General features: G+C 52.4%; 14 protein-coding genes across 14 annotated transcripts; 8 read left to right on the top strand and 6 right to left on the bottom strand.

The window, feature by feature from the left end:
* Positions 1–1,264: 1,264 nt before the first annotated feature.
* ASPZODRAFT_571420 (hypothetical protein) lies at positions 1,265–2,146 on the top strand. Its single transcript, XM_022728665.1, has one exon. It carries the CDS (start codon positions 1,415–1,417, stop codon positions 1,889–1,891), a length of 477 nt encoding a protein of 158 aa, XP_022579831.1. The 5' UTR covers positions 1,265–1,414; the 3' UTR covers positions 1,892–2,146.
* ASPZODRAFT_571419 (hypothetical protein) lies at positions 2,147–4,090 on the top strand. Its single transcript, XM_022728664.1, has one exon. It carries the CDS (start codon positions 2,403–2,405, stop codon positions 3,999–4,001), a length of 1,599 nt encoding a protein of 532 aa, XP_022579832.1. The 5' UTR covers positions 2,147–2,402; the 3' UTR covers positions 4,002–4,090.
* Positions 4,091–4,225: 135 nt separating this feature from the next.
* On the top strand, positions 4,226–4,803 carry ASPZODRAFT_17539 (hypothetical protein; the record flags this gene model as incomplete). The annotated part of the gene is made up of 3 exons (XM_022727047.1): positions 4,226–4,280; positions 4,333–4,479; positions 4,727–4,803. The coding sequence occupies 3 exons, from the start codon at positions 4,226–4,228 to the stop codon at positions 4,801–4,803; spliced, it is 279 nt and encodes a 92-aa protein (XP_022579833.1).
* A 146-nt stretch (positions 4,804–4,949) lies between these two features.
* On the top strand, positions 4,950–5,576 carry ASPZODRAFT_17540 (hypothetical protein; the record flags this gene model as incomplete). The annotated part of the gene is made up of 2 exons (XM_022727048.1): positions 4,950–5,027; positions 5,079–5,576. 2 exons carry the CDS (start codon positions 4,950–4,952, stop codon positions 5,574–5,576), a joined length of 576 nt encoding a protein of 191 aa, XP_022579834.1.
* A 27-nt stretch (positions 5,577–5,603) lies between these two features.
* Positions 5,604–6,899, bottom strand: ASPZODRAFT_69672 (hypothetical protein; the record flags this gene model as incomplete). The annotated part of the gene is made up of 1 exon (XM_022729595.1): positions 5,604–6,899. The coding sequence occupies one exon, from the start codon at positions 6,897–6,899 to the stop codon at positions 5,604–5,606; it is 1,296 nt and encodes a 431-aa protein (XP_022579835.1).
* Positions 6,900–7,310: 411 nt separating this feature from the next.
* ASPZODRAFT_26686 (hypothetical protein) lies at positions 7,311–8,224 on the bottom strand. Its single transcript, XM_022728059.1, has 2 exons — positions 8,198–8,224; positions 7,311–8,142 (listed from the first exon to the last, which is right to left on the bottom strand). Exon 2 carries the CDS (start codon positions 8,066–8,068, stop codon positions 7,622–7,624), a length of 447 nt encoding a protein of 148 aa, XP_022579836.1. The 5' UTR covers positions 8,069–8,142; positions 8,198–8,224; the 3' UTR covers positions 7,311–7,621.
* Positions 8,225–10,057: 1,833 nt separating this feature from the next.
* On the top strand, positions 10,058–11,134 carry ASPZODRAFT_133972 (hypothetical protein). Its single transcript, XM_022723398.1, has 3 exons — positions 10,058–10,149; positions 10,213–10,544; positions 10,620–11,134. The coding sequence occupies exons 1-3, from the start codon at positions 10,107–10,109 to the stop codon at positions 11,100–11,102; spliced, it is 858 nt and encodes a 285-aa protein (XP_022579837.1). The 5' UTR covers positions 10,058–10,106; the 3' UTR covers positions 11,103–11,134.
* A 453-nt stretch (positions 11,135–11,587) lies between these two features.
* On the bottom strand, positions 11,588–14,434 carry ASPZODRAFT_143965 (hypothetical protein; the record flags this gene model as incomplete). The annotated part of the gene is made up of 3 exons (XM_022724965.1): positions 11,588–13,546; positions 13,629–14,317; positions 14,428–14,434. 3 exons carry the CDS (start codon positions 14,432–14,434, stop codon positions 11,588–11,590), a joined length of 2,655 nt encoding a protein of 884 aa, XP_022579838.1.
* Positions 14,435–15,234: 800 nt separating this feature from the next.
* On the top strand, positions 15,235–16,074 carry ASPZODRAFT_143966 (hypothetical protein; the record flags this gene model as incomplete). The annotated part of the gene is made up of 1 exon (XM_022724966.1): positions 15,235–16,074. The coding sequence occupies one exon, from the start codon at positions 15,235–15,237 to the stop codon at positions 16,072–16,074; it is 840 nt and encodes a 279-aa protein (XP_022579839.1).
* Positions 16,075–16,329: 255 nt separating this feature from the next.
* ASPZODRAFT_152996 (hypothetical protein) lies at positions 16,330–18,077 on the bottom strand (the record flags this gene model as incomplete). The annotated part of the gene is made up of 2 exons (XM_022725920.1): positions 16,330–17,954; positions 18,008–18,077. The coding sequence occupies 2 exons, from the start codon at positions 18,075–18,077 to the stop codon at positions 16,330–16,332; spliced, it is 1,695 nt and encodes a 564-aa protein (XP_022579840.1).
* Positions 18,078–18,284: 207 nt separating this feature from the next.
* On the top strand, positions 18,285–19,412 carry ASPZODRAFT_133976 (hypothetical protein). Its single transcript, XM_022723399.1, has 4 exons — positions 18,285–18,449; positions 18,520–18,704; positions 18,756–19,174; positions 19,240–19,412. The coding sequence occupies exons 1-4, from the start codon at positions 18,426–18,428 to the stop codon at positions 19,377–19,379; spliced, it is 768 nt and encodes a 255-aa protein (XP_022579841.1). The 5' UTR covers positions 18,285–18,425; the 3' UTR covers positions 19,380–19,412.
* Positions 19,413–20,836: 1,424 nt separating this feature from the next.
* ASPZODRAFT_69902 (hypothetical protein) lies at positions 20,837–21,172 on the bottom strand (the record flags this gene model as incomplete). The annotated part of the gene is made up of 1 exon (XM_022729617.1): positions 20,837–21,172. The coding sequence occupies one exon, from the start codon at positions 21,170–21,172 to the stop codon at positions 20,837–20,839; it is 336 nt and encodes a 111-aa protein (XP_022579842.1).
* Positions 21,119–22,254, bottom strand: ASPZODRAFT_133977 (hypothetical protein). The gene is made up of 4 exons (XM_022723400.1): positions 22,147–22,254; positions 21,980–22,077; positions 21,418–21,808; positions 21,119–21,349 (listed from the first exon to the last, which is right to left on the bottom strand). The coding sequence occupies exons 1-3, from the start codon at positions 22,220–22,222 to the stop codon at positions 21,497–21,499; spliced, it is 486 nt and encodes a 161-aa protein (XP_022579843.1). The 5' UTR covers positions 22,223–22,254; the 3' UTR covers positions 21,119–21,349; positions 21,418–21,496.
* Positions 22,255–25,008: 2,754 nt separating this feature from the next.
* Positions 25,009–25,748, top strand: ASPZODRAFT_133980 (hypothetical protein). Its single transcript, XM_022723401.1, has one exon. It carries the CDS (start codon positions 25,102–25,104, stop codon positions 25,621–25,623), a length of 522 nt encoding a protein of 173 aa, XP_022579844.1. The 5' UTR covers positions 25,009–25,101; the 3' UTR covers positions 25,624–25,748.
* The last annotated feature ends 920 nt before the right edge of the window (positions 25,749–26,668 follow it).

A 26,668-nucleotide genomic window follows, 5' to 3' on the forward strand; every position in this document is an offset into this window, starting at 1 on the left:
GATTGCATTTACTGATTTCTGGAACGGAATTTGATCTCTTCAAGTACAGATGATCACAAGGTAAATCTGAGCCTTCCATTGGCAAGATTTCTGCCTTCCCTGTATTTCCAGCACAGCAATTCCAAGTCCTTTATAATCCCCCGCAGGCGCTTCTCTCGCGACCTCCCGCTCGTTTTGATGAAGTAGCTCAGACCTGCAACCCTGGAATCGCGATTGGAAACAGCCGCGTTAATATGCTCGTCCTTTACCTCCCTCGTCGTTCTGATTGCCGTTATTTGGCATTCGTACTCGAGGTAGTAAAAAGTTGGTGAGCGCCTGTTCAACTCGAAGATTGCCTGTATATCTTGTTAGATATTATTAACCACTGACTTCTGAAAGACAGAAGCCATACCTCGTGGTCCTCTCTTGCGACCATGTCCACGACCTTTGAAAACGCCCAGAGGCATCGAAACCTGGCTAGAACCAACACTTGATGTTGACATCCGCTAATCTTCGGCTTCAGGTAGATTATCCGGTAAAGTCCGCCGACTACATCGGCGTGATCTGGCCATTATTTAGCCGGTGCTGCCAGTGCTGCCGATACTCTTTATCTGTTGGATCCCTTCGGCGTGGGCTCTCTCCCTTATCGCGCAGTCTCTGTCGTCTGTCGTCCAGCGTAATCTTTGAGCTCGAATTCTATGAAGTAATCGAGGTTGGCTGTGAAACAGACCAGTCTGGGATCGCTTGCTCGGTGAATACTAGTAGTAGACATCGTGTAGAAGCAGTATATCCACTGGAACAAGACAATTAGCAGTGCTTTATAGGGTACCCAGTATCCCATAATGATAATTGTAGAAGTAGGGGTAATATTCATACCTCTTCTGAGTACTCAAGAGCGACGACAGCATGGATGAAGTTACCTATCTAAATAGAGGCAGCAGCAGGAGTGACATTAACCAGTGCCTTAGGCAGCCATATCAACAGTGACATCAGAGCCAGTCATAACAAGGATACATCTACCATCATCTGTAAATTTAATTGAATGTAGTCATAGTTAATATACAGTAGCAATAATAGCAGATCGTCCTATTTCCCTATGGACTTGTGCGGAATACTTCGGGCCTCGCTGAGCATAATATTATGTGATATTATGCGAGTTATGCAATGCATACACATGCTGTTGCTTACTCAGCCGCTTACCCAGGACAGCCAATCAGAAGCTTGTCCATCCTTTCTCACCGGGACAGGAACAGGACACCCACGTGATTCTCGTACCTGACGTGGGAGAAGGAAAAGCAGACGCTCTTCGTTCCTCTTTCACGACAACGACAATACCAGAGTGCAGCAGAATGAACCTCTTCTGATCCCTGGTATATGCGGTCTCTCTCTACATATTTCTGGTCAGAAAGAAGCCATCACTGGCCCCTGCCCTCGGATGACGTCTGTGCCGCTCTATGGTGGGTCACTGCTGGAGTTCTTTGTGAAGTCTGTCGAGTTGACTGGTTGGAAGGAAGCAGGCAGACGATCAAGCCTTTCCAGTGCGTTTCAGAGTAGGATCCCGCGCATGGTAGCTACTATCATTGGGCTGACTGGGTGTATAGACGAACATCAACGGAGCACTCTACGCGTACTCCGTGCGGACGCCGGAAAGCGATCGGGACCAACGGCTCTTCGTTTTACAAATCACCACAGCGTCCACCAACTAGTTACCGAATATCACTTCAGGTCCCAGGATGGGTGGGCTCAGTGGAGCCCTGGTCGTGGATTCGATCGGCAGCCACCAAATGGCCCGGCGTCATGGCTTTCTTCCCTGATTGAGGGCCAACCTGCCGTATGCCGATTGCCGATTGTGCTCGTTGTGGGTGGCTGCTGGCTACTACCTACTACCTTTCTATGGAGTAGCACCTCCTAATCATTCTCCTATCTGGGTCCACTGGTCAGATCCTGGCAATGAAGAAACCTTTGGTCATTGCGTCAGGTCGGGTCATATTGTTTGCGCTAAGGCCGCTGGGATAAAGGGAGAAATTTCTTTCCCTCCCTCTTTCTCTCAGTGACTGTCTATCTCTTGATTTGCAGTTTCTCTGATACTTAACTGTCTGACTTTGAAGACCTTCGATATCTCAAGATGGAGGAGAAAGAGCCTGTAAGCCCGAGGGCAAGGGTGAGCTCAGACCCCGGCATGAAAAAAAGAAACAACCTCTCAATGGCTGACATTGATCTAGCCCAACTCCCCTCGTGGCCCCGAGTCGCCCAGCAGGTCCTCATACGTTTCGCCAACCAGGAGGATTGCCACAGGACTGGATGAGTCCGGGGATAACGACGATGGAAGCCTCCGACGACGCAGTTCAGTGGCCTCCAGAAATCGAGTGCCCAGTCTTGCACCCCGGACCACTCTCGCCCAGAGGACACAGGGCAATTTCACCATGGCCGGGCCGGACGAGACGCCGCAGCTGCGTCTGGCCCACGAGCCCTTTGTCCAGCCGGGCTACGCGGAGCTCAACCCATCATACGAGCAGCCGGCCAACGCAAAGCCTGTCTGGGGGTTGGCCAAACCGCTGCCGCGCGTGGTGCGGCCGGGCATGGTGCCCACCAGGGAGGAGCTGCTGGAGGCCCGCCAGAACGCCCAGCTGCCCGCCGAAAACTCCCAGAAGTTGGGGCTGGATGTCGATCCCAACGACCTGGAGAAGGGTCGCATCGACAAGACCACCCTGTCGCCCGCCAAGATGGCCGCCCAGGTCGAGGATGCCCGCCTGCAGCGCGAGGCCAACTTTCTGGACAAGCTGCTGACCAGCGATGCCAAGTCCACGCGCCTGTCGTCGCGCGTGTCGCGGACCTCCTCCCTCCGTCGGCCACGCGACTCGGCGCTGGGCCCCGACGTCGACAAGTTGTCCACTGTCGAGGAAGGTTCGGATCAGGCCACCACTACCCCTGCAGCCCCGAGTCATGAAAACTTACACTTTGAGGACGTCCAGCACGACGCGCCCCTGTCCCCCGTGCCCGAGGAGGCGGATGGTGGCGGCGATGGTGGCAGCGATGGTGGCGGCGGCGACGATCTGGCGATGAACATTCCCGCCCTGGACGAGGCGGCGTACCCGGAAGACCTGCACCCGCTGATCCAGGAGCTGGTGGAGGAGGAGGTGCACAATAACCATACGACGTGGTCAGTGATCCGCACGCATCACCGCGAAGCGCTGGCCGAAGCGCTGGCCGTCTTCGTGCAGCTGACGGTAGGCTTCTGCGCGGACCTGGCCGTCACCATCGCCGATGCCGGCAACCCGAACACCACCGACTGGGCGTGGGGATTTGCGACGATGATGGCCATCTACATCTCCGGTGGCGTGTCCGGTGCCCACCTCAACCCGGCCATCACGATCATGCTGTGGTTCTACCGCGGGTTTCCCAAGCGTCTGATGCCCGAGTACTTTGCGGCGCAGTTCATCGGCGCCTTCTGCGCGGCGCTGGTCTCGTACGGGCTCTACCACAGCTCGATCCAACACTACCTGGCGAGCAATGCCAGCACTGACATCGTCAACAGCTTCGTGACGAACCAGCGCGAGGCGTGGATCGGCCCTGCCACGGCCTTCTTCACCGAGTTCGTGGGCACGGTCATCCTGACGGTGACGGTGCTGGCGCTGGGCGACGACCAGAACGCCCCCCCGGGCGCAGGCATGAACTCGCTGATCATCGGCCTGGTGGTCACCTGCACGTCCATCTCGTTTGCCTACCAGACGGGTGCGGCGCTGAATCCGAGCCGGGACTTTGGCCCACGCCTCGCCCTGCTGGCCCTGGGGTACGGCAGCGAGCTGTTCACGAACCCGTACTGGTTCTACGGCCCGTGGGCGGGGGCCATCTCCGGGGCGATGATCGGCGCCTTCCTGTACGACTTTATGATCTTCACGGGCGGCGAGTCGCCGGTCAATTACCCGCTCGAGCGGACGCAGCGGGCCCTGCGCAAGAGCCGGGCCAAGTGGTCGCGCCGGTTGCATTTGAAGGGGAGGGAGAACGAGAAGATATATGCATAGAGTAAAGCGAGAAGAATATGCAGAGTAGAGCATACAGTACGGAGTACTCTGTACAGCACAGATTAAGGAGAATTGTTTTCACCTGACAGGGATAGATACCTATGATGTACATTACTACTACATACCCCTTGCAGCATGCATATCCATAGCTATAAAAGCACCAAGGCTTGCTCGAAATATCAACCTCTATCCATACAGTGATATATACTTGACCTACATCTACCATGCAACTCCGCCTCCTCATCTCCATGGCTCTGGCCTCCCTCGCTCTCGCCAGAGGTATATCTCCTCCCATCCACCTCAGAATCAGTACTAACTATACATCCCATAGAATACCCGATCAAACTCTCCCTCGAGATCGACACGCAACACATGCACATCGCTGACGGGGATGGGCCGTACGACAGCCCGTGTGGGAGTTACAAGACTTGTCTGGAGATCTGTCCCAACAAGGATTTCCATGTCGTGGTGGATGACTGTGAGGAGGGGCAGTGTTATGCCAATTTCTGGTGTGCATAGATTAGTATAGCTTAGTTGAGGGATCTATGTGCTTATCCTGGTTCTTTCGATGTTTTATTAATACTCATACATAAACACCCACCAGATCCCTGTACCTTCCCTCCGACACTACATAAATAGGACCTCGGCGCTGTTTCTCGGTGCATACAAGGCCATACTGATGGTATAGCTGCTGGTTAGCTGATGGGATCCCCTTGACCCTCAAGCCGACTGTCCATCGCAGTTGATCATGGCTCGCTTTGATCCCGAAGCCATCCTCTTGTTTGGCCTCACCCTGCGATAGCAGCCACTTCCACCACTAACGATGCAATGAGCCAACGGGGCTCATGAAGATAGCCGCCGGTTACGCCGACAGAGTGCATTTCATCCCAACCAACGTGGCGGTCCCTGCCTCTGTCCTCCATCTGTTCAAAGCAGTATACGGTGTCCATGGCCGCGTGGACCATGCGGGCATTTCCGAGTAGAGTAATTGGTTCCATCCAATTTGGACCTGGAGAGATCGAAAGGGTCAGTTCAACAGTTCAACAGTTGTGAAATGAATACTGGCTAAGCTGGTAGGCCCCCGAACCTTGGACGCTCAACGGCGACCTCCTCGGCACCCTCTATTTTGCGCGTATCGCCGCTGTCTTCCTGCGTCAGGATGCTTCCCGGGAAGCCGACAGGTCTTTGGTGCTGGTCAGCTCCATTGCGGGCTTTACTGGATCCCCGGGCCTGCCCTTGTACTCTGCCTCGAAGCACGGTGTTCTGGGACTGATGTGCGCCCTGCGCACCTCCCTGCCCGACACGCACAAGATCAGCGTCAGTGCCGTGTGTCCCTGGACGTCGGCCAAAGGCATGGAGGACGAGATTGCCGGGCTGGCCGCCTGGGGGAGGAGGGCAACGCGGAAGACCATCTACGTGGAGGGAGGGAGGCCGGGGCTGGGATGTCGAGGCGGGGTTAGATCAGACCCGGGAGCTGCAGAATGCCAACTGGATGGAGGGTCAGCAGCTGCTGCGGTCTCTTCCAGGGTCGGCGGAATTGGTCTGTTCAAACCGATGGATGAGGATGGATCATAAAGTAGATAATATCAATGCAAGTTCATTCTATACAAAAAGCTTGAAGACAAAGTAGAAGCTATACACACCCGCCACTAAGAACGGATGGATGACCGGTTCGAGCACTGGATGACAGTCGTACGCTGCGCGCGCAACAACCCATCTCGCGATACTCGTTCTGGGCGCCCTCTCGGTGAAGTACATGCACTGCATCATCTTCCGGGTCAGGGTCTGCGCCTTGAGTGCGCGCTGGAACATGGCCGTCTCGTACCGCGCAATCTGCTCGTCCAACGCATCTGCCTGCTGCTGCTGCTGCTGCTGCTGGTGCTGCTGGTGCCCTGCGACAATCGCCTCGGCAAGTCTCATGGCGTCTTCCAGAGCGAGGTTGACCCCCTCACCGGCAAACGGGGTCATGAGATGGGCGGCATCGCCCATCAAGGTCATTCCGCGCCGGTGCGGCCACTTGAAGTCCACAGGAAGCATATACAACGCACTGATGCGCATCTCCCCGCGCGACTGGCGGATCAAGTCCAGCAGCTCTGGCGCCCAGCCTGTATACTCGCCACACACCTCCTCTGGCGACTGCGGGGGGTTCTCTCTCATCTGCGTCGCCCAGTCTTCGGCATGTCGGCCCCAGACCGAGACTTGGATGCTCCCGTCACCCATCTGCTGGCCCATAATGGACTGGCCGTCCGAAAAGGCAAACAGATTGCCGCCTTTCACCAACTCCCAGCTGTGTCGTGGCCCCTCCCGGGCATTGGCATTGGGAATCGAAAGGTCGTACCCTGCAATCCCGGAATACTGTGGTTTCACGCTGGGCGCGAGCACGGCGCGCACGCAACTCCACGCGCCATCGGCACCCACCACCAGGTGGAAGTCGCCTTCCGTGGCCCCGTGGGCAAAGACCAGCTCTGTGCTGCCGTTACCGGCACCGGTACCGGCACCGGCACCGGCTTCTTTGATATCGATCAAGCGGTGGTTCCAGCGGACGCAGCCCCCCGGGAGCGAACGCAGGAGCAGCGAGCGCAGCTGCACGCGGTCAATCTCAGGATTCGTCGCCAGAGCGGCAGGCAGTTGGAAGTAAGGCTGGTTCTGCTTGTCGGTGATGGTCAGACCGGCGCTGTCCACGCGAGCCAGACGGCAAAACTCCTCGTAGAGGCCTGCTGTCCTGAGCGCGGCGATGCCCGTCTTGGGGTGCAGGTCGAGAGTGCCGCCCTGGCTGCGCGCGTTGGGAGACGCTTCGGCCTCGAAGACGGTCACCTCGATCTGCTTGATATGCAGCAGCCGTGCGAGAAGACAGCCGGCAGGGCCAGCCCCGATGATGGCGACTTTGAAGGTGGACATGAGTGGATGGAAGTGGAACAAAGAAAGGAAAACAAATGTCAGATACGGCGGGATTTAAAGCTCGGAGGTCCGACTCATGCAAGATCCCTGCATATGTCATGTCAGCCTGGCTGGAGTCAGTAGTACTATTATTATAGATTAAATCTAAAAGAACTAGAGAATTATTACTGAGTCTGTTATAGAATATACTATTAAACTATTACTACCTCTTTTCTAATTCCTACCACCTATTCATCTCTTTCTCTTACTTTGATCTATATAAGAGAATGAAAAGACTTGATCTCTCTCCTAGATCAAGGGTCTTACCTAGAGCAGAAGGTCCTATGTTTTATCTATAATAAAATCTAGTAGTTTATATAGCAGAATACTACTTTTATTACATATAATATAATTTCTATTGATTTTAACAAGGTTGTCTTATTAAAATTACTGATTACTTAGTCTATACTCTGTACTCATCTGCCACGGGGTCCTGGTAGAAGCTGAAATGTAATTGAAACAGCCGTTGCATCCACTCGACGGGCTTGGTTTGGCCTTGGGCTCTACCACTTAGGCTTAAGCCTCATTAATTAGGCTTTAAGCCCGATAACTTAGGCTTTAAGCCCGATAACTTAGGCTTAGAGCCCCATCACTTAGGCTTAGAGCCCCATCACTTAGGCTTAGAGCCCCATCACTTAGGCTTGGAGCCCCATCACTTAGGCTTGGAGCCCCATCACTTAGGCTTACTCAGGCCCCCGTCTCCTGCCAGTGGTGTCGGACACTTCAGCGGCGAAAAGACTGGCAGTGTCTGGCCCTGCAGGCCGGCAGACCATTCGCCACTCGGGGGAGGCAAGAAGGACAACGGGCAGTGGAAGGGTCTTTGTCTTGGGCATCCAGAAACAGCAGATCAAACTGGTCCCATCTCCGCGGGCTTCTCCGTTGGGGCGGGCGTCAGAAGGTCCCCGGGCTGGTTCAGGGCGTCGGGCTCCAGGCTCTGCAGGCCTACCGCGCCCCCGGGGGCCCCTGGGGCCCCTGGGGCCCCCGAGGCCAGCCGCTGAGTGCCCCGAGTGCTGGTGGGTGGTCGGGAGAGGGGACGCTTCCTCCTCTGCTTCACAGGCACCGAGACCTTTCGGGACACTGTAGGGAAGCTGTAGACACAGGCTGCATCGACCCGCTGGCACCGAATGCATGCTCCGTGGAGGATTGCGATCCCGCAGACGGAGTATCGTGTCTGGGAATGATATTGAATCCCTGCCTTGGGATTCTGGAAGTGGATCAACATAATCTATGCTTATAGATGGATAATCGGGAAGAAATACTGACTTAAGCCGAGTGTGGAATCCCATGGCTGCGCGCATATGAGCGCATTGAATGAAACCCTAGATAGAGAAAGCAATCCCTGCCTAGAACTCCCCCAATCACACCAGCTGCTCAAGACCCTGGTGGTGTGATTACCAGTACTACTGCAGCCTGTCTTTGATACCGAGTTATTGCCCTGAATAGGCATGATCATTGTAGATCTTAGGGTTTCTGTATTGCTGTAGCCTAGCTCTAGATATGTTATACTACACCAGCTCCTTTTATAATAGCAATATTGCTTGAGCTGGAGAGTCTACTCAAGCTAGAGCTAGAGAGGATTCTTATCATTTTATTGCTAGTGGAAATGGACAAGCCCATCTTTAAAGACATGATGGTAAACCAGCTGGCAGCTGTTAAGACCCTTATTAAATATATATACAACTTACTCTAGATCACATAGGGCTGCAATAGTGAGCTGTTAATATAACTATTAGCTTAGGATGCTTACTTAGCTATAAGCAGCATAGGCTATAGCTGCAGTTTCTCAATATTAATGCTAAGGTCACTACTATATAGGTAGCCAGCATATTGCTCCGCCTGTATGTTATAGATCTATAGCTAAACAACTCTTAGATACTCTGGTTGACGGAGCCGAAGTGTGAGTGGGAAAGAAACAGCTCATCCCAAGAATATATGAGCACCAGGCGGAGAGCAATCAATATACCTCATGCAGATGGCCAACCCTAAACGTAGATCTGGAGACAGCCAGGGTGGTAAGTCTGGCTTTAGGCTGATTGAACGGCGAGGGAAGCAAACCCTAGGGTTGGGAGAACTTAACCATAGAGTTGAACAATCGACTAGAACTTCCTAACCCTAACCCTGACCCTAGGGTTGTGTAAAACCCTAGGGTTATGTTATTGCCTCCTGCTCTCGTCCATCAAAGTCGCCAGCCGCTTCAAGTTCCTTTCTATAAGCCTCCTTCTCTAACCCTCCCTCTAACCCAACTACAGGGACATCACTGACAAACCATCACTGCTCCGCGTCTACCAAGACATCTGTCGAACTCTCCCCACCATCGCCGCCATGGTGCTATAGAGACGTCATCTGTTGGTATAGACATCAGCGTCGGTTGAAGACACATCGTTCGTACCCAGTACAGTTCTTTGCTGATTATCCAGAGGTAGGATGTTTTCTTTAGATAAAAAGCAGGGGATTAGATTTAACCAATCTAATCTATAAGTAGATTCTAGTTATTAACTTGTTATTTATATCATGATAATCTACTATAATTCTACTCTTCTATCATATTATTATTGACCTAGAAAAGTCACATTGTAGCATAAAAAGCCCTAAATACTAGTATACTAGTTAGTAGTTATATATATAAGCCTGATGAAGAGTTAAGGAATTATCTAGGAACTAGCTGAAGTGAGTATATATACTCTATTAAAAGCTTAATTAAATAAGAAGAAAAGAAGAGAGAAAATAATAGAATTAGATTATACTTACAAAAATATTGACCTTTCTTTCTAGGTAGGAATAGCTTATTGTCATCAAGAAATTGGTATTTCTATAACAGAGAGTGGGAGTAATATCAGTAGACGCTATTAGAGGCAGATGACTTTAAACCATGCAAACTACTCTATCTCTTATAGGGCATTAGATTACTATAAGATTTCAATAATATATTAGCATTATAATAGCATTATATTAGCATTATAGTAATTATGAGCACCTTCATGAATGAGCCAATCAAAGACAGCAGAGTGGAAACGCCTGAAGAATCAATCTGATTGGAGAACAAGGGCTAAGCGCAGCCGCGCCTAGCGCCAGCCGACAAACGCGCCCGATCGAGAAGAGAATCTGGAGCTGTCGTCGGACGTCTTTTGTTGTCGCTCGTTCACCAAGAAGCGAATTCCAGGACGCATCATGGCAGCCGAACAGAGGAAGCTGCTCGAGCAGCTTATGGGAGGTAGTTCACCCCCTTTTTCATCCCTTTTTTCTGTCTGCGAAGCTCTCTAACGTGACATTCTAGCGGACCAAATGGTTGGCCTTGGAGCCACCTCGCGCAACGCCCAGCTGTCCATCACCGACGCCAAAGTCTGCCGCTCGTACCTGGCGGGGACCTGTCCGCATGACCTCTTCACAAATACCAAGCAGGATCTCGGCCCCTGCCCCAAGGTACACAGCGAGGGCTTGAAGACTGAGTACGAGACGGCCTCGCCCGCGGAAAGGGCGAAATGGGGGTTCGACTATGACTACATGCGCGACATGCAGAAATACATCGACGACTGTGATCGGCGGATCGACTCGGCGCAGCGGCGACTGGAGAAGACACCGGACGAGATCCGCCAGACAAATAACTTGGTACCCCCCCCCACAGAGAGAGAGAGAGAGAGAGAGAGAGAGAGAGAGAGAGAGAGAGAGAAACTAACGATTTAGTTGAAACAAATCTCGGACCTCAGCAAGACGATCAACACCGGTCTTTTGGAAGTGTCTGTGCTTGGCGAAACGGGCTCGGTGGCTCTGGCGCTGGGCGAGCTGCACAAGGTCCGCACCGCCAAACACCAAAAGGAGCAGTGCGAACGCGAGCTGAAGAACCTGCAAGACACCTCCGGCCCGTCAGGCCACCAGAAACTCCAGGTGTGCGACGTCTGCGGGGCGTACCTGAGTCGTCTGGACAACGACCGCCGGCTGGCAGACCACTTCTTCGGCAAGATGCACATGGGATACTCGGATATGCGCAAGACGTTCAGGAAGCTCAGCGAGGAGCTCAAGGGCCGCGCACCCCCCGTGCGACATCACGACGATGACGAAGGGGGTGGCGGTTGGGGGGGTCGCGCCGGCGGTGGTCGCGGGCCTCGGTATGGTGGTGGTGGTGGTGGCGGCGGCGGGGGTTACAGAAAACGAGGAGGGCGGTGGTGATGGAAAATCTCGCTATAGTACTCGCTAGGTGCACCCTTGCTTGCCTGGTTCTTGTGTTGTCCTTTTGGTTGTTGCATAGCGCAGGAGTTTGATGTTTCTCAGGTTATGATGCAGTTCCAATCGACGTGTCAGACTCATTTCCAATTTCAAGTAGGGCAGGTCAATCAATGATGATAGACAGTAGGTCTAGTCAATCTCCTACCACTGGTCTATAGATACGTAGGAGCCAGTGGTGCTACTCTATGTTCAAGGAAAATGATATTTGCTAATCAGCTGCATTGAAGATAAGATGCTCTCCTATCATAATAAGACTTGACCTCAACATGAATACCCTCTTGTTCGCCGGTAACCAGTCCTCTCGGCACAAAAATACACTCACAACAAAATAAAAAGAACAACTCATCAATCACCTAGGATCTGCACTGGACCCGAGGCCTGATACTGTACAGTGAAAGACACAATTTCTTTTCCCTCTCCTTTCCCCTTTACTTCCTATTCTGCTGCTCATTGACAGTGGTGGCCTGATACAAAGCTTGCATCAGCAAAGTATAGTCCGCAGCGGCCTCAGGTCTTTGGACGAGAATGTCGCGGACAACATTAAGCTGTATAATGTCTGCGTTGGGGGCCTGCTGGAGCAGCTGTTGGATGGCGGGAGAGTTGGCCTGCGCGCCGAGAACTTGCACCGCAGCCGCCATTCCAATCGGCGCCTGAGACGGTGAAGGCGGTTGCTGGTAACCTCCGGATGGCTGAGAGGTCGACGACGGTCGCTGTTGCTGGATGGAGTTGTTGTAAGAAGACGGATGAGCAGGTGTTGGCGTGGCGACTGAGGAAGGCCCGGACGGGGTGGGCGCAACCTGTGCTACAGGTCGGGGACCAGGCGTCGAAAACGCGACATTATTGTTGGCCGCATTCGCTGACAAGGGAGTCCCAGCACTGCCGGGCTCCATGCTTGAGTGCTGCGATGGAGGGTTCGATTCGCCGGTCTTGACGACAAAGACGACCAGGAGCACCCGTCCGGGCAGATGGTCTTCGAGCGAGTTGTTCTCTAGCAGCTCGATGAACTCGGGCTTCTTGGTCGCTCCAGCCTCAACAGGGATGAGGTAGACATCCTTGACGGCCGCCAGGGGATGTTTGCCGACAACACCGTACCGCTTGCGATCTGCAAAGTAGTTGAACAGTTTGTCGAACCCGGCGCGGTCTGTCGTCGATTCGGGACAGCGGACGGAAATCACCGTCACGTCCGTCGACGTGCTGAACCGCAGTCCGCAGAGATAGTTGCTGGCCAGCTGGATATCGATGCGACCGTCGACTAACAACGTGGACGGTGCCAGTTGGCTCCAGGGGATCCTCCCACTCAAGTCCGCGCCTCCCACATGCTTCGCAAATGAGGCAAACTCGGCAATGGGATTCATCACCACCTTTCCACGCCAGACAGTTCCTTCGTCTGCGAATTCTCTCGGCGAGTAAGGCGGCGAATCCGGCTCGTCGTCGCGCAGCAGTTTATCGATCTCTGCGTCGGCCTGGACCTTGCCGTGGTGCACCGGTTCACGAATTTGAGTCGAAACCTCAGGGAACATTTGATCGTCGAGAGAGCCTCTAGGGGAGTGTCCACCAGGCGGAAGGGTGTGATCATGGTCCATCCCATCCGCTGCCTTTGCTTTGGCTGACTTTGCCTGAAGCTCGGAGGAGGAGGCATCGGTGTTGTTCTGCTGGATTGTCGGGCTGACAGGGCTCTGGACAGAGGGACTACCGTCCGCTTCGACGATGCTGAGACGCGTCGGGACGGTCGAGAATACTGGCTCCGAAGTAGCTGTATGAGTTTCGTCTTCGACCAGTTCTTCACCCTTGTGGGTTCTCCTAATCCGGGGCCCTTGCTCTTGCACGATGATATGCTGCCGGTCTGCCTCCCGCTTGATCTCAGCATCCTTTTGCTGCAGTTCTTCACTCGCCATGTCCTGAGAACTCATCTTAGAGATGGCCTCTGCGGACAGGCTGCCTACGAGCAGACGATCACGCAAAGAAGGGTTTTTCTTGACGTTGAATAAAATCGTCCGCAGTTGCAACTTATACGGCTCTGTTGTTTCTCCTGACCCCCCGCAGATATTTTGATACATAGCATTCTCGATTGAAAGACCGAGCCGCCGTGCAACCTCCTCCCCCAACTTATTGTGAGGCAGTTTGAAGGATCCTCGCTTCCGGGCCTCAGAAATCTGGTCTACAAACAGCTTGACTAAGGCATTGGCCACGCTCTTCCGAGCCGGGTTTTTGGGATCCTCAAGGGGAGTCACTGCCTCAGGCGTAGCCTTCTCTATGACCGATGATTGACGAGAAGCCGGCGTGGTCGAGGCTCTCTTACCTGGGGTTGCTTTCGTATCGGACACAATGGGAGCGGTGATGGTGCTAGGAGCAGGCGGCGAAACTTTCTGTTGTTTCATCTTCGGGCCCTGGTGTTGAACATGGTCAGCGTTCGAGCGAGAGAAATAATAATAATGATGATAATAATAAAGAAAAGAATCGATCACTTACTGCTCCAGCCTGGTGTTCTTGCTGATCTTCATCAAACTTGCGCTTCTGATTGCTCGCCGGACGAGGCTCATCCTTCTCCTCCTCCTTGTGGCCATTTTGTTCTTCAGGCTCGGGCGTGGCAGCAGCAGGTGGCGCTGGAACTGGCGTAATCGAGGTTGTGGAAGGGGTTGCCTGTGCAGGAACAGGCCCTGGTGTTGAAGGAGGTTCTGGTCTTCCTTCGGCAGCCTTGCTCTTGCGCCCGCCTCTTCTTCCCTTCTTTCGACGTGAAGCCTTCTTCTCCTCAATATCTCGGCGCCGCCGTTCCGCTGCCTCCTCCCAGGGTTTCTCGCCACGAGCCATCTTCTCAAGTAGAACCACATGGTTCTCAGGTTTGCACTGTTCGCAGAAGTACTCGTCGGGCTCCTGCCCCTTGGCAAAGGTCAGCCCCATGCAGTCATTATGTTGCCACGCGGAGCACCGATCGCAGCAGATCATATCACGCTCAACATCCTCCTCCTCTTCGTATTCGCCGCAGATACACCGGATGATTTCTTCTTCTTCGCTAGGCGCTGGTGTCGGTTCGGCGGAGGGCTTCGCATGCTTGTCTTTCGTCTGGGGTTTTCCCTTGGACTTCTTGGACGGAGCTTCCGTTACCATGTCGAGGTTCTTGTGCTGGCCCTTGGTAGAGCGACCGGACCGTCTCGGTTCGTCTGGGTTTGGCTGTTAGCTTGCCTGCAGTGGGTTGGGAGGCATCGTAAGGCCCAAATCGAGCTCTCACTCTCAACACACTTGGGAAAACTTCTGGTATACAAGAGCTTACCGGCCATATTCGTCAATGCAAACTGCAATAGGAACACTGGTATAATTCTACAATAGTTGTGTGGCGTTGTGGTTAACAGAACCACCGAAGACGTAGGAGTTGCCCACGCGATCCGATCACGACAGTGGGTATCTCTACAATATCAGGGTGGGGGGTGTGCCTAAGGTAATACAGGAGCAAAGACGCGAAACCACAGCGAGTGTGCCTCTAGAGCCCACAGCACCGTATTGCTTTTTATCTTCAAGGACTGGCAATCTCCGCCGACAAGTTGGTGTCGGCGGGCAGGCAAGACGGTCGGTTGATAATAGCAACCTTGCCACGCGCAGTCCGGCACCTGGCGCTTCGCGGGGTCGTCTGGAAGAACAGGGCCTGCCTTGTCAGAATAAAGCGCCGCCGATAAGACAACCGATCACGGTGATGTGATGGCTAGATGGCTATCAAGATGATGCGTTGGGATGGCAGAGGAAAAAAAGAAAGGCGGGGGGGGGCAGCAAGACGGAATGAGATGAGCCAAGATACTTACGCGACCGCGACCGGCTCTAACCCGGCTTGGAGCGCACGTGATATGTGGCTCGTGCATGCGGCGCTGTGGCTGAGGCATTCGCCACCAGCCACCAGCTACCAGCCTCTGCGGCGCGAGCGCGTCTCGCCCCCAGGCACGTAAAAAGCGCAGCTGGCGTCTCGCACCTTTTCTCCAGGTCCCCACATGATTAGAGGATTGCGACAAACATTTCACGATCGATCCAGCCCTACGGTCTACGAGTTTAATTCCAGACATTCCTCCAGCGCCGCTGATTTCTAGACGTGATGGCTGACGTCCGGTCATTACTACGAAGCGAGCTTGCGTCCCGGCAAGCCCCTGCCCAAAGTGGGAGTGGGAGTCGGGTGACGAAGAAGAGAAAAGTCGAGAGCGGCGACGGGGTTGTGCGGAAGAAGCTGAAGCCTACGGAGACACAAGAGGAATTGCCGGCCTCCGAGGAGCGAGTGCAGCCGCCAGGTGCACAAGAAGCAAGCCGGGAGGAAGAAGAGGAAGAAGAGGAGGATGTCGACGACTCCGAGAAAGACGTCGCGGGTCCGGACCTTCCGTCAGAGCTGGAACATGAGCAGACTGCCGTGTCGCCGAGGGGAGCAGAGGCTACGAAACCAATAGCACAGACAGCTGAGGCTGTTGCCGAGACGACACAGCCCATCGACGAGGATGAATGGGCTGCGTTTGAACGTGAAGTGGCGGCGCCGACGCGTGCTCCGCAGGCCCCGGCTGCTGTTACGGCCGCCGCTACGATCTCCGCCGCCCCCGTGTCAGCAGAGGAACTGGCTACACAACAGCAGAACGACAAGGAGAACATGATCCGAGCTCGCGAGGCCGAGGCCGAGGGGGAGCGAGAGGATGCCGCACGGTTCCTAGAGGAAGAGTTTGACGAGATGGAAGAGCTGGAGCAGCGGGTACGACGACTAAAACAGCTTCGCGAAGATCTGAGGACCAAAGGGGCGGAAATCGGTTCGACAGATTCAGCCGTTCAGCCGTCGAGAAAAGACGCCAAGCCAGACAGCGACAAACGTACCCCTGACGAAGAGGACGATGACAACGACGACGACGACGATGATGACGATGATGATGGTGATTGGGACGATTGGAGATTCAAGTGAACTTTTGCATGGACTGTAATACGGCCGGAAAGCATCGGATTGATAAAATCGGGAGATCTTGGGACTTTTTTCTCATCTACTTTGATACCCCCCCCTCCCATAAACTGCATGGAGTCTTGAGAAACAAAATCAAAACATGAAACGATATCAGGAATAACTGATGATAGTTAATGTATGTATTATACAAATTAGTTCACCAGAGGAAGATCTTATTCGCAGAAAATCCTACCCGCAACTTGTATACACCGTATGTTATCAATCCTTGATTTGTGCGTCGATCTCCATGTAGCTCCGGAGACCATCATTTCGAACTCTCATGGCTTCCTCAATTTCGGCCTCGCCCTCTTTCAGGAGATGCTTGCCGCGCAAAAGGTCGCCTTTTCGCCGGCGTTTTTCCTCTTCTACCCGCTTCTCTCGATCTACAAGGGCACGTTCGCGCCGTTCTCGCTCGGCTCGCTTCTGTACAACAGCCTCCTGCTCTTCGGCTGTCATGTCATCCTGCTCTGGTGCGGCTGGTAAGGTGGAAATGTAGGCCTCAATCAGCGGGTCGCGAGTCTTGGGCGCGAGAGAGATGTACCGAAGATCGGTGAGGATAGCTGGCGGCAGAGCGGCCAGATCAGAGGAACGATTCAAGGACTGTAGCGGAATAGACTTGAGCAAGGCAGAAAGATCGGATTTTCTAGTGCTCTCCGGAAGCTTGAGACGGGAGATATGGTCGCGATAGAACTTTTCACGGTCCTTGTCTGATAGTTTGGTGTCTTTCATCTCCGGTTCCCTGCGGTACTTGCGTTTGAATTCCGGCCAATAAAGCTTCGGCGTCGCGTGTTCCTGGAGGAAACCGATATATCGAATGCGAGGGTCTTTGGTTTCTTCTCTTTCCTTTCGTTCCTTGTGCTGCTTCACGCGATCACGGCTCCAGTTGGAGAATGCCTCGCGGCGAGCTTTCATGTTAGGCAGTACTGTGTATCTGCTGTCCTCTATTATATGGCCCTCCTCGACGATCTTCTCCCAGGTTGTGTAGGGGCTGATGTGGAAATCATCGAGAAGATCACGGAACAGAGCCGCTGCATCTTCTTCTGTCAATGGCAGCCCTTCTGCGCCTTCCTCCCAGCCTTCTTCACCTGGTTCTCCATATTCGCCTGGATCAAGCCCGTACTCCTCGCCCATGTTCGCCAGTTGGTACTCGATGTCCTCCTCGGTGAAATCGACATGCTGCGGCGGTTGATCTGCGTCGTCTTCGTCGGTCCTCAATCGCTTTGTCGCTTGTCCGTCCTCTTCCTCTGCGTCGTCGTCATCAGTAACCTCGACCTCTTCGTATTCATCACTGTCTTCCCCGTCACCGATCGCAGGGACTTCAGATGGGTGTGTTGGCTTTGGTTTTTCCAACGGCACACGACCTGCAGGTTCATCTGCGGCCTTTTCTTCACCTTCCTCCTCAACCTCCCCACGTTCCTGTCTTTCCTTCTTCTCTCTCTCCACGCGATCGTATTCAACCACACCCTTCAGCACTTCAGAGGGGAATTTCCAGAAGCTCTCGTTCGTTGAGGGATTATGCACGAATCTCCTCCCAAGCTTCGTCTTCACCAGAACCCACGGCGCGCAGCCAGGTATCGGGTGTTTTGACTTGGGTCGGTCCGCGGGTTCGCGATGTCTGCGCTCCTGATAACTCTTCCCGCCACGGAAATCACCACGCCCATAGCCTTGATGAGCTGACCGGAAAGAGTCTCCTGGCGGTCCGTATGGTGTCGTCGAGAAGGGAGGAAGCGTGTCGGGCGTGTAGTGTAAAGGAGTCTGCGCAGGCCTTGGAGGCAGAGGCGCGGGCGCTTGGGGTCTCGTATAGGTAGACTGCTTCGTTTCTGCATTGTAGTAATACAGGTGCCCTAGATACCTCGTCAGACAGACACCAAGCCAAACCACACAATAAATCACGCACCTGAAGGCGCTCTATGCTCCGTCCAGCCCGGTGGTAACGGAGGCGGCGCTGTATAAGTAGACTTGAGCATTGTCGACAACAGCTACTCCCAGGAAAAAAGAAAAGAGACAAAAGGAATACTCTCCCTCTGTTGATTTGATTGATATCAAAAATGAAACCAACAGCTTTGTTCCACTCTGAAGCTTTTCTTTTTCATGACGGGGGGGTCCTCTCAAGTGGTCCGAGCTTGGCGGCCGGGACTGACGCGCCAGAGCGAGTTGCCTGGTGAAGCTCACTTGCCCACTCCACATCAAAGCTCCCTCGTTGAACGACCGTTTCTCATCGACGCCCGTCTGCGAGTTCTGGCAGCTTCTTTTTACTGTGAAAACATCTGATCACTCTTGCATTTTCGACTTGTGATTTATCCTTGAGCGTCAAGATGTCGCGGAGATACGATTCAAGGGTACGTTGGTCTCGTCGGTGTGTGTCAGCTCCGGGACGGTCCAGCTAACGATCTGGGTTTTGTTCTACAGACCACCATCTTCTCGCCCGAAGGCCGACTGTACCAGGTAGAATATGCACTCGAGGCTATCTCACATGCCGGGACAGCCCTGGGGATCCTCGCCAAGGACGGTATTGTCCTGGCTGCCGAAAAGAAGGTGACCAGCAAGCTGCTGGAACAGGACACTTCTGCCGAGAAGCTTTATATCTTGAACGAGTAGGTGGACCCGATGGATGAAGGTACTGTGTACTAACCGTGGCTATTTAGTAACATGATCTGTGCGGTGGCCGGGATGACTGCCGATGCCAATATTCTCATCAACTACGCCCGCCAAGCGGCCCAGCGTTATCTCCTCACCTATAACGAAGAGATCCCCTGCGAGCAATTGGTCCGCCGACTGTGCGATCTGAAGCAAGGATATACTCAGCATGGTGGTCTCCGGCCGTTTGGTGTCTCCTTCATCTATGCGGGCTACGACCCTCTCCGGCAATTCCAGCTGTACCAGAGCAACCCCAGTGGAAACTACGGGGGCTGGAAGGCGACGAGTGTGGGCGCCAACAACGCAAGTGCCCAAAGTCTTCTCAAGCAGGACTACAAGGAGGACTGCACCCTGCAAGAGGCCTGTGCCATGGCTGTCAAGGTGCTGAGTAAGACTATGGATTCGACAAAACTAAGCAGCGAGAAGAGTACGTTGTCCCCCTTGCTTTTAACTCCAATCAGCATGTCACTGATTCCTCCGCGTTTTCTCTAGTCGAGTTCGCCACGGTGGGGAAGACCAAGGAAGGCAAGATCTATCACCACCTGTGGAACGCAGATGAGATCGACGCCCTCTTGAAGGAGCAAGGCCTGGCCAAGGTGGATGACGAGCCCGAGTCTGGTGATATAAAATAGACGAGTTAATGCCCAACGTTGTTTTATTTCCCGCTGCAAACAATAATAGAACCCGCAGTCCTCAGGCTGTCCGCGTGACAGGGCATTTATGAGATATTACTGGCTTTCATTCCTCAAGCCCTGAAAGACACCTCTTCCAGTAGACGCGTCCGTAGAGTATAGTATGCTTGAGAGGGAAGGACTCCGCCGATAGCTGCATATGAGAGGGATAAAAAAAAAGCGCAACTGATGCTGTCCACTAGTGACGTGGCAACCGGTGATGTCAAAACAAACACCAGGCGGCTGTACTTCAGGGTCTGATGTCTCATTCTTGCATGCAATTTGATAGAGGATTGTTACGGATTCTTCACAATGGCTGGGTCCACGTATCTGACAACCGCCCAGGCTATCCTCGACGTTTGGCCACCATCGAGGGATATAAGGGGCGATGTTCGGTCACTCTCAGATGCTGTGAGATTATTCTATCCATATGTTCACTGTCTTCCTTCGAGGTTATACTGGTGAAAGGCATAAAACGACTGCTGCTGCCGTGTCGTGCTAGTCGAAGACTCTTGCGTCATACAAATAAAGGTGAGTGGAGGAATTCTTCGAAAAAGACAGTCATCCCCCCGCCCCTGAACGAGATAGACAGCATTCAAAGTCCTGGAATCTTAGCACAGGTATCTCGAAGCAGGCAGCGCTTTCCTTCATATCCCTGGTGTCCAGGATGAGCCTGAGGGCCCATTCCTGGCGGTCCGTGCCCAAGCTGGGCAGGTGATATCACGTGATCTACTCCCTCCCATGCGGGGTTTGTTGACACTTTCCCTCGACGACAACCAGGACGAACGTCTTCTCAAAAACACTCGGCCAGGTCGTATCACTTCTTTTGGGATTCGTCCAGTCCTATCATCAGATTATGCCGAGCACACTCTCTTACAAGCGCCGTTCCTTGTTCTGGCTTTACAAAGCTCCTGTGAGCCAACCGCTCTCCAAGAGAACCGGCGCTTATGAGGCGGACCGTTTCACCCATTGCCTCATTTGCTTTCAATTTTCGATAGAAGAGGGGATTTTATTGGAAGAGGCAATCTGTGGCCTGGTGGCCATGCCTTCAGTTCGAATCGAGATTGTTTTTGACTCTTGAACATGGGATCCATGGCCCACCCGTTTTCCTGAAGAAGAAACACTGATGTGATTTTGCAGTGCTAGTCGCTAATCATTCGGGGTCCCAATCCACCAGGAGATGGGGAGCTTAACGTACATAATAGGTGAAATTAAACAAAAATGGGAGAAAGAAAGAAAGAAAGAAAAGAAGGGGTGAACACCCGATAGACAGGACAGCCAAGAAGAGACTGGAATGGAGAAGAAGAAGAAGCAGAAGAAGAAGAAAAAGAAGTGGAAGAAAAGGAAGAAAAATAACAGAACATGAAGCATGGAGCCAAAGACCTCCGCATGCAGACGCTTTACCAAGAACTGAAACCTTAGGATAGCGCCCTCCGCCGGTCATCTCGCTCCATCGTGAGTTGGGAGATTTCCTTTTCGAGTTCCATGATGATTTTCTGTGTTCGGTCCATCGAGGCTACGAGCGTGCCTCCCTCGCGTTTCCATCGGTTCAATCGATCAGTTTCGTTCTTATGCCGACGGCACTTGGTTTCAATCTTCTCGCAGAGCCGACATTGGGTGGCTTCACATTCCGTTACGTTGACGAGCCTCATGCCACAGGTCTCGCCTGTCCGGTATTCGTAATTGCACCGCTGAGCAAAGTTCGTCCACATCCAGTCTCCGCAGGTGAATCGTCTCTGGTTGTAGAAGCACATGCCTGTCTGTTTCATCAGTGAACGCCCTCTTCAACTCGCTACCAGACTCACCTTTTATTGATGCGGAATCGTTGTTTCAGCCTAGCCACTCGATTCAATTGGTTGGATCAGATTTCTCTATCCGTACAGGAGCAATCTGATAGGCTCGAAGTGAACGAAGCTTATTGAAGAGTCAAGGTAGGTTTGAAGTGCTTCGAAACAATTATTGATTGATAGGACTCTGTTCTGTACTGATTTTCTTAAAGTAGCGTGCCTGAAACTGGTCCCAATCCGAAATTGATGATTCCTAGGGATCACGCGGCCCTATTTATGTTTCATTGATATTCAAAGGAGCTGTTTAGCTTCCACGTCTTCCGGTATCCATGGAACGTCGATCACCATCTCTTGACATGGGATGGCTTCTCGTCCACCGGTTTGGAGAACAATCTTTCTCCAACAACTGCTGCGGTTGGACATCTTGGGTTTCCCGAACAGTGGATACCCAAGGATGTCCACTTCAACTCGAATCGGCCCTCCGAAAAAATCTGCCCATCGGTCCAAGAATCCATGCAGCCAGCTGTCGTGGCAATTCATTTTCCTCCCAATGCATAGCGAATACCTCGAAAATCCCTCATCCTGGATGGTGGCTCTCACTTGGTTCGTGTTGAACTACTGCAACACCATGGCCCTTCCCCCGCTTTCTGTCTCTATCCTGTCTGAAGCCCTCGTCTGAACTTCGGGATCGCCTTGACATTAGGCATCCATAAATATGCTCCTGCATTTGTTGAGATCATTGTGCTTTTGCTAATCGGCATGGCTGTTTCATAGTGAAGGTTTCCACCCGGGAGCCCATGACCCATGGCTCAAGGAGTCTTGCCAGTGCTTCATTCCGATGAGAGGACAGCACCTTGCTACGACTGTTCTCGGTAAAATACCTTGAATATCTTAACCTAGTAGTCGATACTGCTACTCACTTATGGCCAATGGTTTTGAAGGGCCAAGTTCCAGGTCATCATGTCTCGGTCTCTTGGCATAGTCATTCGCCTTACACCTGGTCTCTCCGAATGCCATCTTGCTACCTCAATTGATAGTCCTATCTCGTCACAGCCTGCACCTGTCTATTTGCAGGTTAATGCAACGACCGTTAGAACCATCCTGCAGATTGGTCTGACCATCCGATTGCGACCCAACGCTTTCCACTTTCTCATATTGGCTTACAGCCTTCTATCCGAACCATGAGACATGGTTGTCCCTGATGCAGCCTCAATTCTTTCCCTTCCATTTCCTTGTTGCCTTCCACTGGCCAATTGTTCGGTGCCCGAGTGGCACAAGCCGCGTCACAGAAACCATCCATTGGTTTTCTCGACATCCTCGATGACTGACTAGACCACCAGAACTTGGTGTGAAGTCAATATGGTAACCTGGAGGCGTTTCCATTCAGCTGATCTCTCGCATCTGCAGACAAATAATCCCGCATTCGCCCCCGCTCATGTGCAGGGTTCATCTTTGCATACTTTTCTTGCTCGAGGGCAGTGATAGGACATCACATCGGTGCATCGACCATGCCAGATACCAGCCGTGACACCCTACACCTGCTGCCGAACCACATGCAGATGCACTAGAGCTCCTAGACTCTCTGACGTGGCGCCCCTCATCTGGATCACGACTTTGATTTCGGACTGCGAAGGACTGGCTAGAACCCATGAGGCGGAAAGAAGGGGGAAAAACCAACATTCTGCGGTCTACACTGAGGACTAGGATCCATAGACCGTGGCTACGTCGGTCCAACCTTTGAGGGTTGGCATAGCCTCCAACTCTCCACTCCCATCCTTCCATTCTTCCTCCGTTAGCCCTTATGTGCGTTGTACGTTTCACGAACATGACGCAAGATCATCGGACATCCCAGATAGAAGCCCAGAAAATGAGTCTCGGGCTACCAGGAGGGTGACTGCCAGCTCAGCAGGCTGTGAACTTGACTAGCAACTGCAATGAGGTAAGAGCCATGAAATCCAATGTATCCACTCCGTGTCCATGCCACTCGGCGTGGTTTGCCACCCTTGTGTCGTGTTCTCGTGCTTTATCTTACTGGCTGTCGGTCTCTGGCTTGCCTCTCTTTTTTTGGGGGCGATGTCCTTTCCCAACAAGGGTCAGGGTGAATCGAGAGCAGAAAGTGGTGTGAATGCCTGGCAAACCATCGGCTCGAATGGGTATGCGGCATGGCAGTGATTGATGGACACGATTCCCATCCACATCTCATGTCGTCTGTTGGCATGGCGTCTCGGCCCGGCCATTTTCAACGTCGAAATTGGATTATTTCGATGACCCGCTTGGCCGCTCCAGCAGACAGGCACTAATAAGTCTCGTGATCACAAGGCCCACGGAGCCTCCCGCACATTCCAAATGCAATGTATGTCTCCTGGTAACAAATGGCGTTCTCTAATCACCCTGTGGAAACTTCCCAAGTCCGACAGACCCTCTGCCGTCCATCTTGACTGTGAGATTTCGTTGGCCCCACTGGGGCACTTGGTCCAACCAGCCGTCTCCTTTACTTCCTTTTAGATTGATTTCTAAATCGCAAGCAAGGGTCATGAAAATGACCCCATCGGGTCGCCGGTCCCAAACCCTATTGTGGGCCCTAGCAGCTGCCCGCCGACAGATGCCACATGCTTGGGGTCCAATTTTTGAAGTCGCCTTCCGAGTTGGTTTAGGCTGCAGTCTGTTTTGGTTCATGCGGTGGCAGTACCGTGTTTTCGATGCGTTTTCTAGTACCTGTCCCATTGAAGATCGAATGGAGTCACCTGCATGACACCAGACTAGCTGTCACTCTCAGTAACCCTTGCTGGCCCATCGGACTGTCCGGCTTTGGGGCTATGTTCATGTTGGTTCACCCGTGTCAAGACAATCTACATGTGACGGCAAGGCTACCGGCGACTCCGCAGGGACCACCAATGTCGGGGGATATCAATCACACACAGAAAAGGGGGGGGGGGGGGGGGGGGGAGAGTTGGCTCTTTTCGGAGCTCCACCGCAAACTGAGCCTCAGAATCTTTGGTGTCTTCCATTAATCATTTTCTGTAGGATTGGCTTACCTGCTGACGTGGCAGAACTCGAAGCCCGGGTCGAAGTCTGACTCTGTCCCTGTCAACAATGCCTGATTGCATCAATTGCGTGTGCTCTCACCAACAGTATACTTCGAGGCTTGGAAAGTAAGACACTGACAACAGAGTAGATGGTTCTCTTCCGTCCCGAGTGGCCTCGTCTTGTCGGCTAATCCATCCTAAGGATGATTTGTGAGCCTTGGTCTTGACTACGAACTACTTGGCATGTGAAGCCATTGCCATTCTAACAGTCACTCTCCGTGTAGGGGGGGGACTCAGTTGGAAATCACAGCTCATATGGCTTTAGCACAATGGTCTCAGATCAGTAGACTGCCTAAGGTGTATTTCTATTCGTTATGCTATACGGTTGTTCATTGGGATGAGCTGCATATGTTTTTTTAACCAGGCCAAGTTGTAGGTAACCCAGCTAAGAAGTATTTCTAATTTGATCCCCTCAATACCTCTAATGATGCATATCCCACTGCAACCGGAAGAGCTTAGACCATCTGAAAGCAGTCGTACAAGCAATAAGGAGGTGAAGCTGGTTGCAGTATGGGCTCCCGAACAGGTTAGCTCAAAATAAAGATGGACTGGCGGGCCAGGGCTCGCAAAGTCACGTGCTGATATTCCATCCGGCGGAGTGACGTCATCATGACCGCCCGCGGACGACGCGAGCAGGGATTCACGTGAGGAAACAAGATATTCTTTCTATCCTGCAGACGCGATCTGACAAATGCCTCGTCCCTCATTGCTCTGATTCCTGTTGATCTAGACAGCAAGAGATACATTACCAGCAGCTACTAGCAGCTACTAGAACTACTAGCAAACTACCTAGTATCAGAAGAAACAACCATGTGGACGCGCTTCCATCTCGACATCGAGGCCAACCATGTCACTCGCGGACTGTTCCGACTCGCATATGTGAATGGGACGAGCATCCGAGCCAGACTCGCCGAGCAGACCCGGCCATTACAGACCAGGAGCAGCCTACGAACCCCCTCTCAGAGACAAGAGCGCGACGAGGAAGTCCACGACCGCCGCTCCCTGAAGCCGCAGCGCACAGAGACCGCCAAGTCTGGAACGGACGACGACGTGGCAAGCATGAAGACGGCGTACGATCCGACGACGAAGAGTCCCGAGAGCGAGTTCGAGGCGTCGGAGAGGGAGAGTCGGCAGCGCGGGGAGCCCGCCAATCCGTTAAACGTCAGTCCTGCGAATCAAGAGGTCAGCAGCGCGCGCGACCCGATGGAGGGCGGAGCAGATCGGAATGTCGACAAGTCGGCGAGTACGAGGGGCCGGCCGAGGAAACATGGCAAGGGACATGTTGGGGGGGAAGGACAGACTGTTTTTGCGTCGGATCGGGGGGCGGACTAGGATATGGAGGTTTATACTAGTAGATACAATAGCTGGAAGTCACACAATCCTATTCTATGATGTTTTCGAAGAGATTCAGCTAGGATAGGCTTTATGATCCTATTCAAACACTCGTGGAATAACAGGAATCCATGGTGATGACAATAGCCTTGGATGATTTAAGGATCTGTCTAGTAGTGTTAGTAATTGTAGTATCAAACAGTAATATATGCTTACGTGGAAGTCCATTATTTCCACTATATCGAGCCTGTTCCTCGTCATTCATGGAGTTTTCAGTAGATCGTCGTCTTCTAGTGTTTGTATGGAGTCAATTGATGCCTCCCAACACCACAATGCCCAGTCAAGGTGGATTGGATGGCAGATTCGAAATTCTGATGCACATACAATGCTTCTCTTGAGCTCATCATGCATAAATTGGTTAGAGCTGTTGACTTGAATCTCATAAACAAATCTTGTGGTATAAGTGTATGACAGTTAGGAATTGCTGAGATTTATCTAGCAGCAGTGTTAGTTCTCACACTGGTCATTCTATTCACTCCTCACTTACTGTATGCCTGAATTAATAGTTCAAGTGTGACGAAGTGAAAGGACCTTGGTGAATGCCAGAGGCTTCCACTTGAGTGGAATATTTATGGTGAATATAAAGTGATAGTCTTCCATCTCTGACACCCTCATTCTGGCGAAATCAAGATCATGGAGGTGACAGAAGAGAGTCGAGTGATGGTGAGGAAAGGCAGTAGCTGTTATATTGTAGAGAGAAGAGAGTATAAATATCCTGACAGTTTAATAATATATGGAGAAATGAGAGGGAAATAAGGCTTTTATATCATTCAATAAGCAATTTAATGGTAATTATTTAATAGGCAAGGAGAGTCATTCTATGAAGAATAATCTAGCTATTATATACAATTATTTCTTAATGATTATAATTATAAAGGTCTATATAATTAAATTAAATATAATAAGTTATAAATCATATGAAGCTCTATGTTCTTTGTAGGAGAGTAGATCACCTGACTGGCCCCTTTCAACGACCAAAACAACT

The sequence above is a fragment of the Penicilliopsis zonata genome (genome assembly GCF_001890105.1).
Source record: "Penicilliopsis zonata CBS 506.65 unplaced genomic scaffold ASPZOscaffold_11, whole genome shotgun sequence".
NCBI lineage: Eukaryota > Fungi > Ascomycota > Eurotiomycetes > Eurotiales > Aspergillaceae > Penicilliopsis > Penicilliopsis zonata.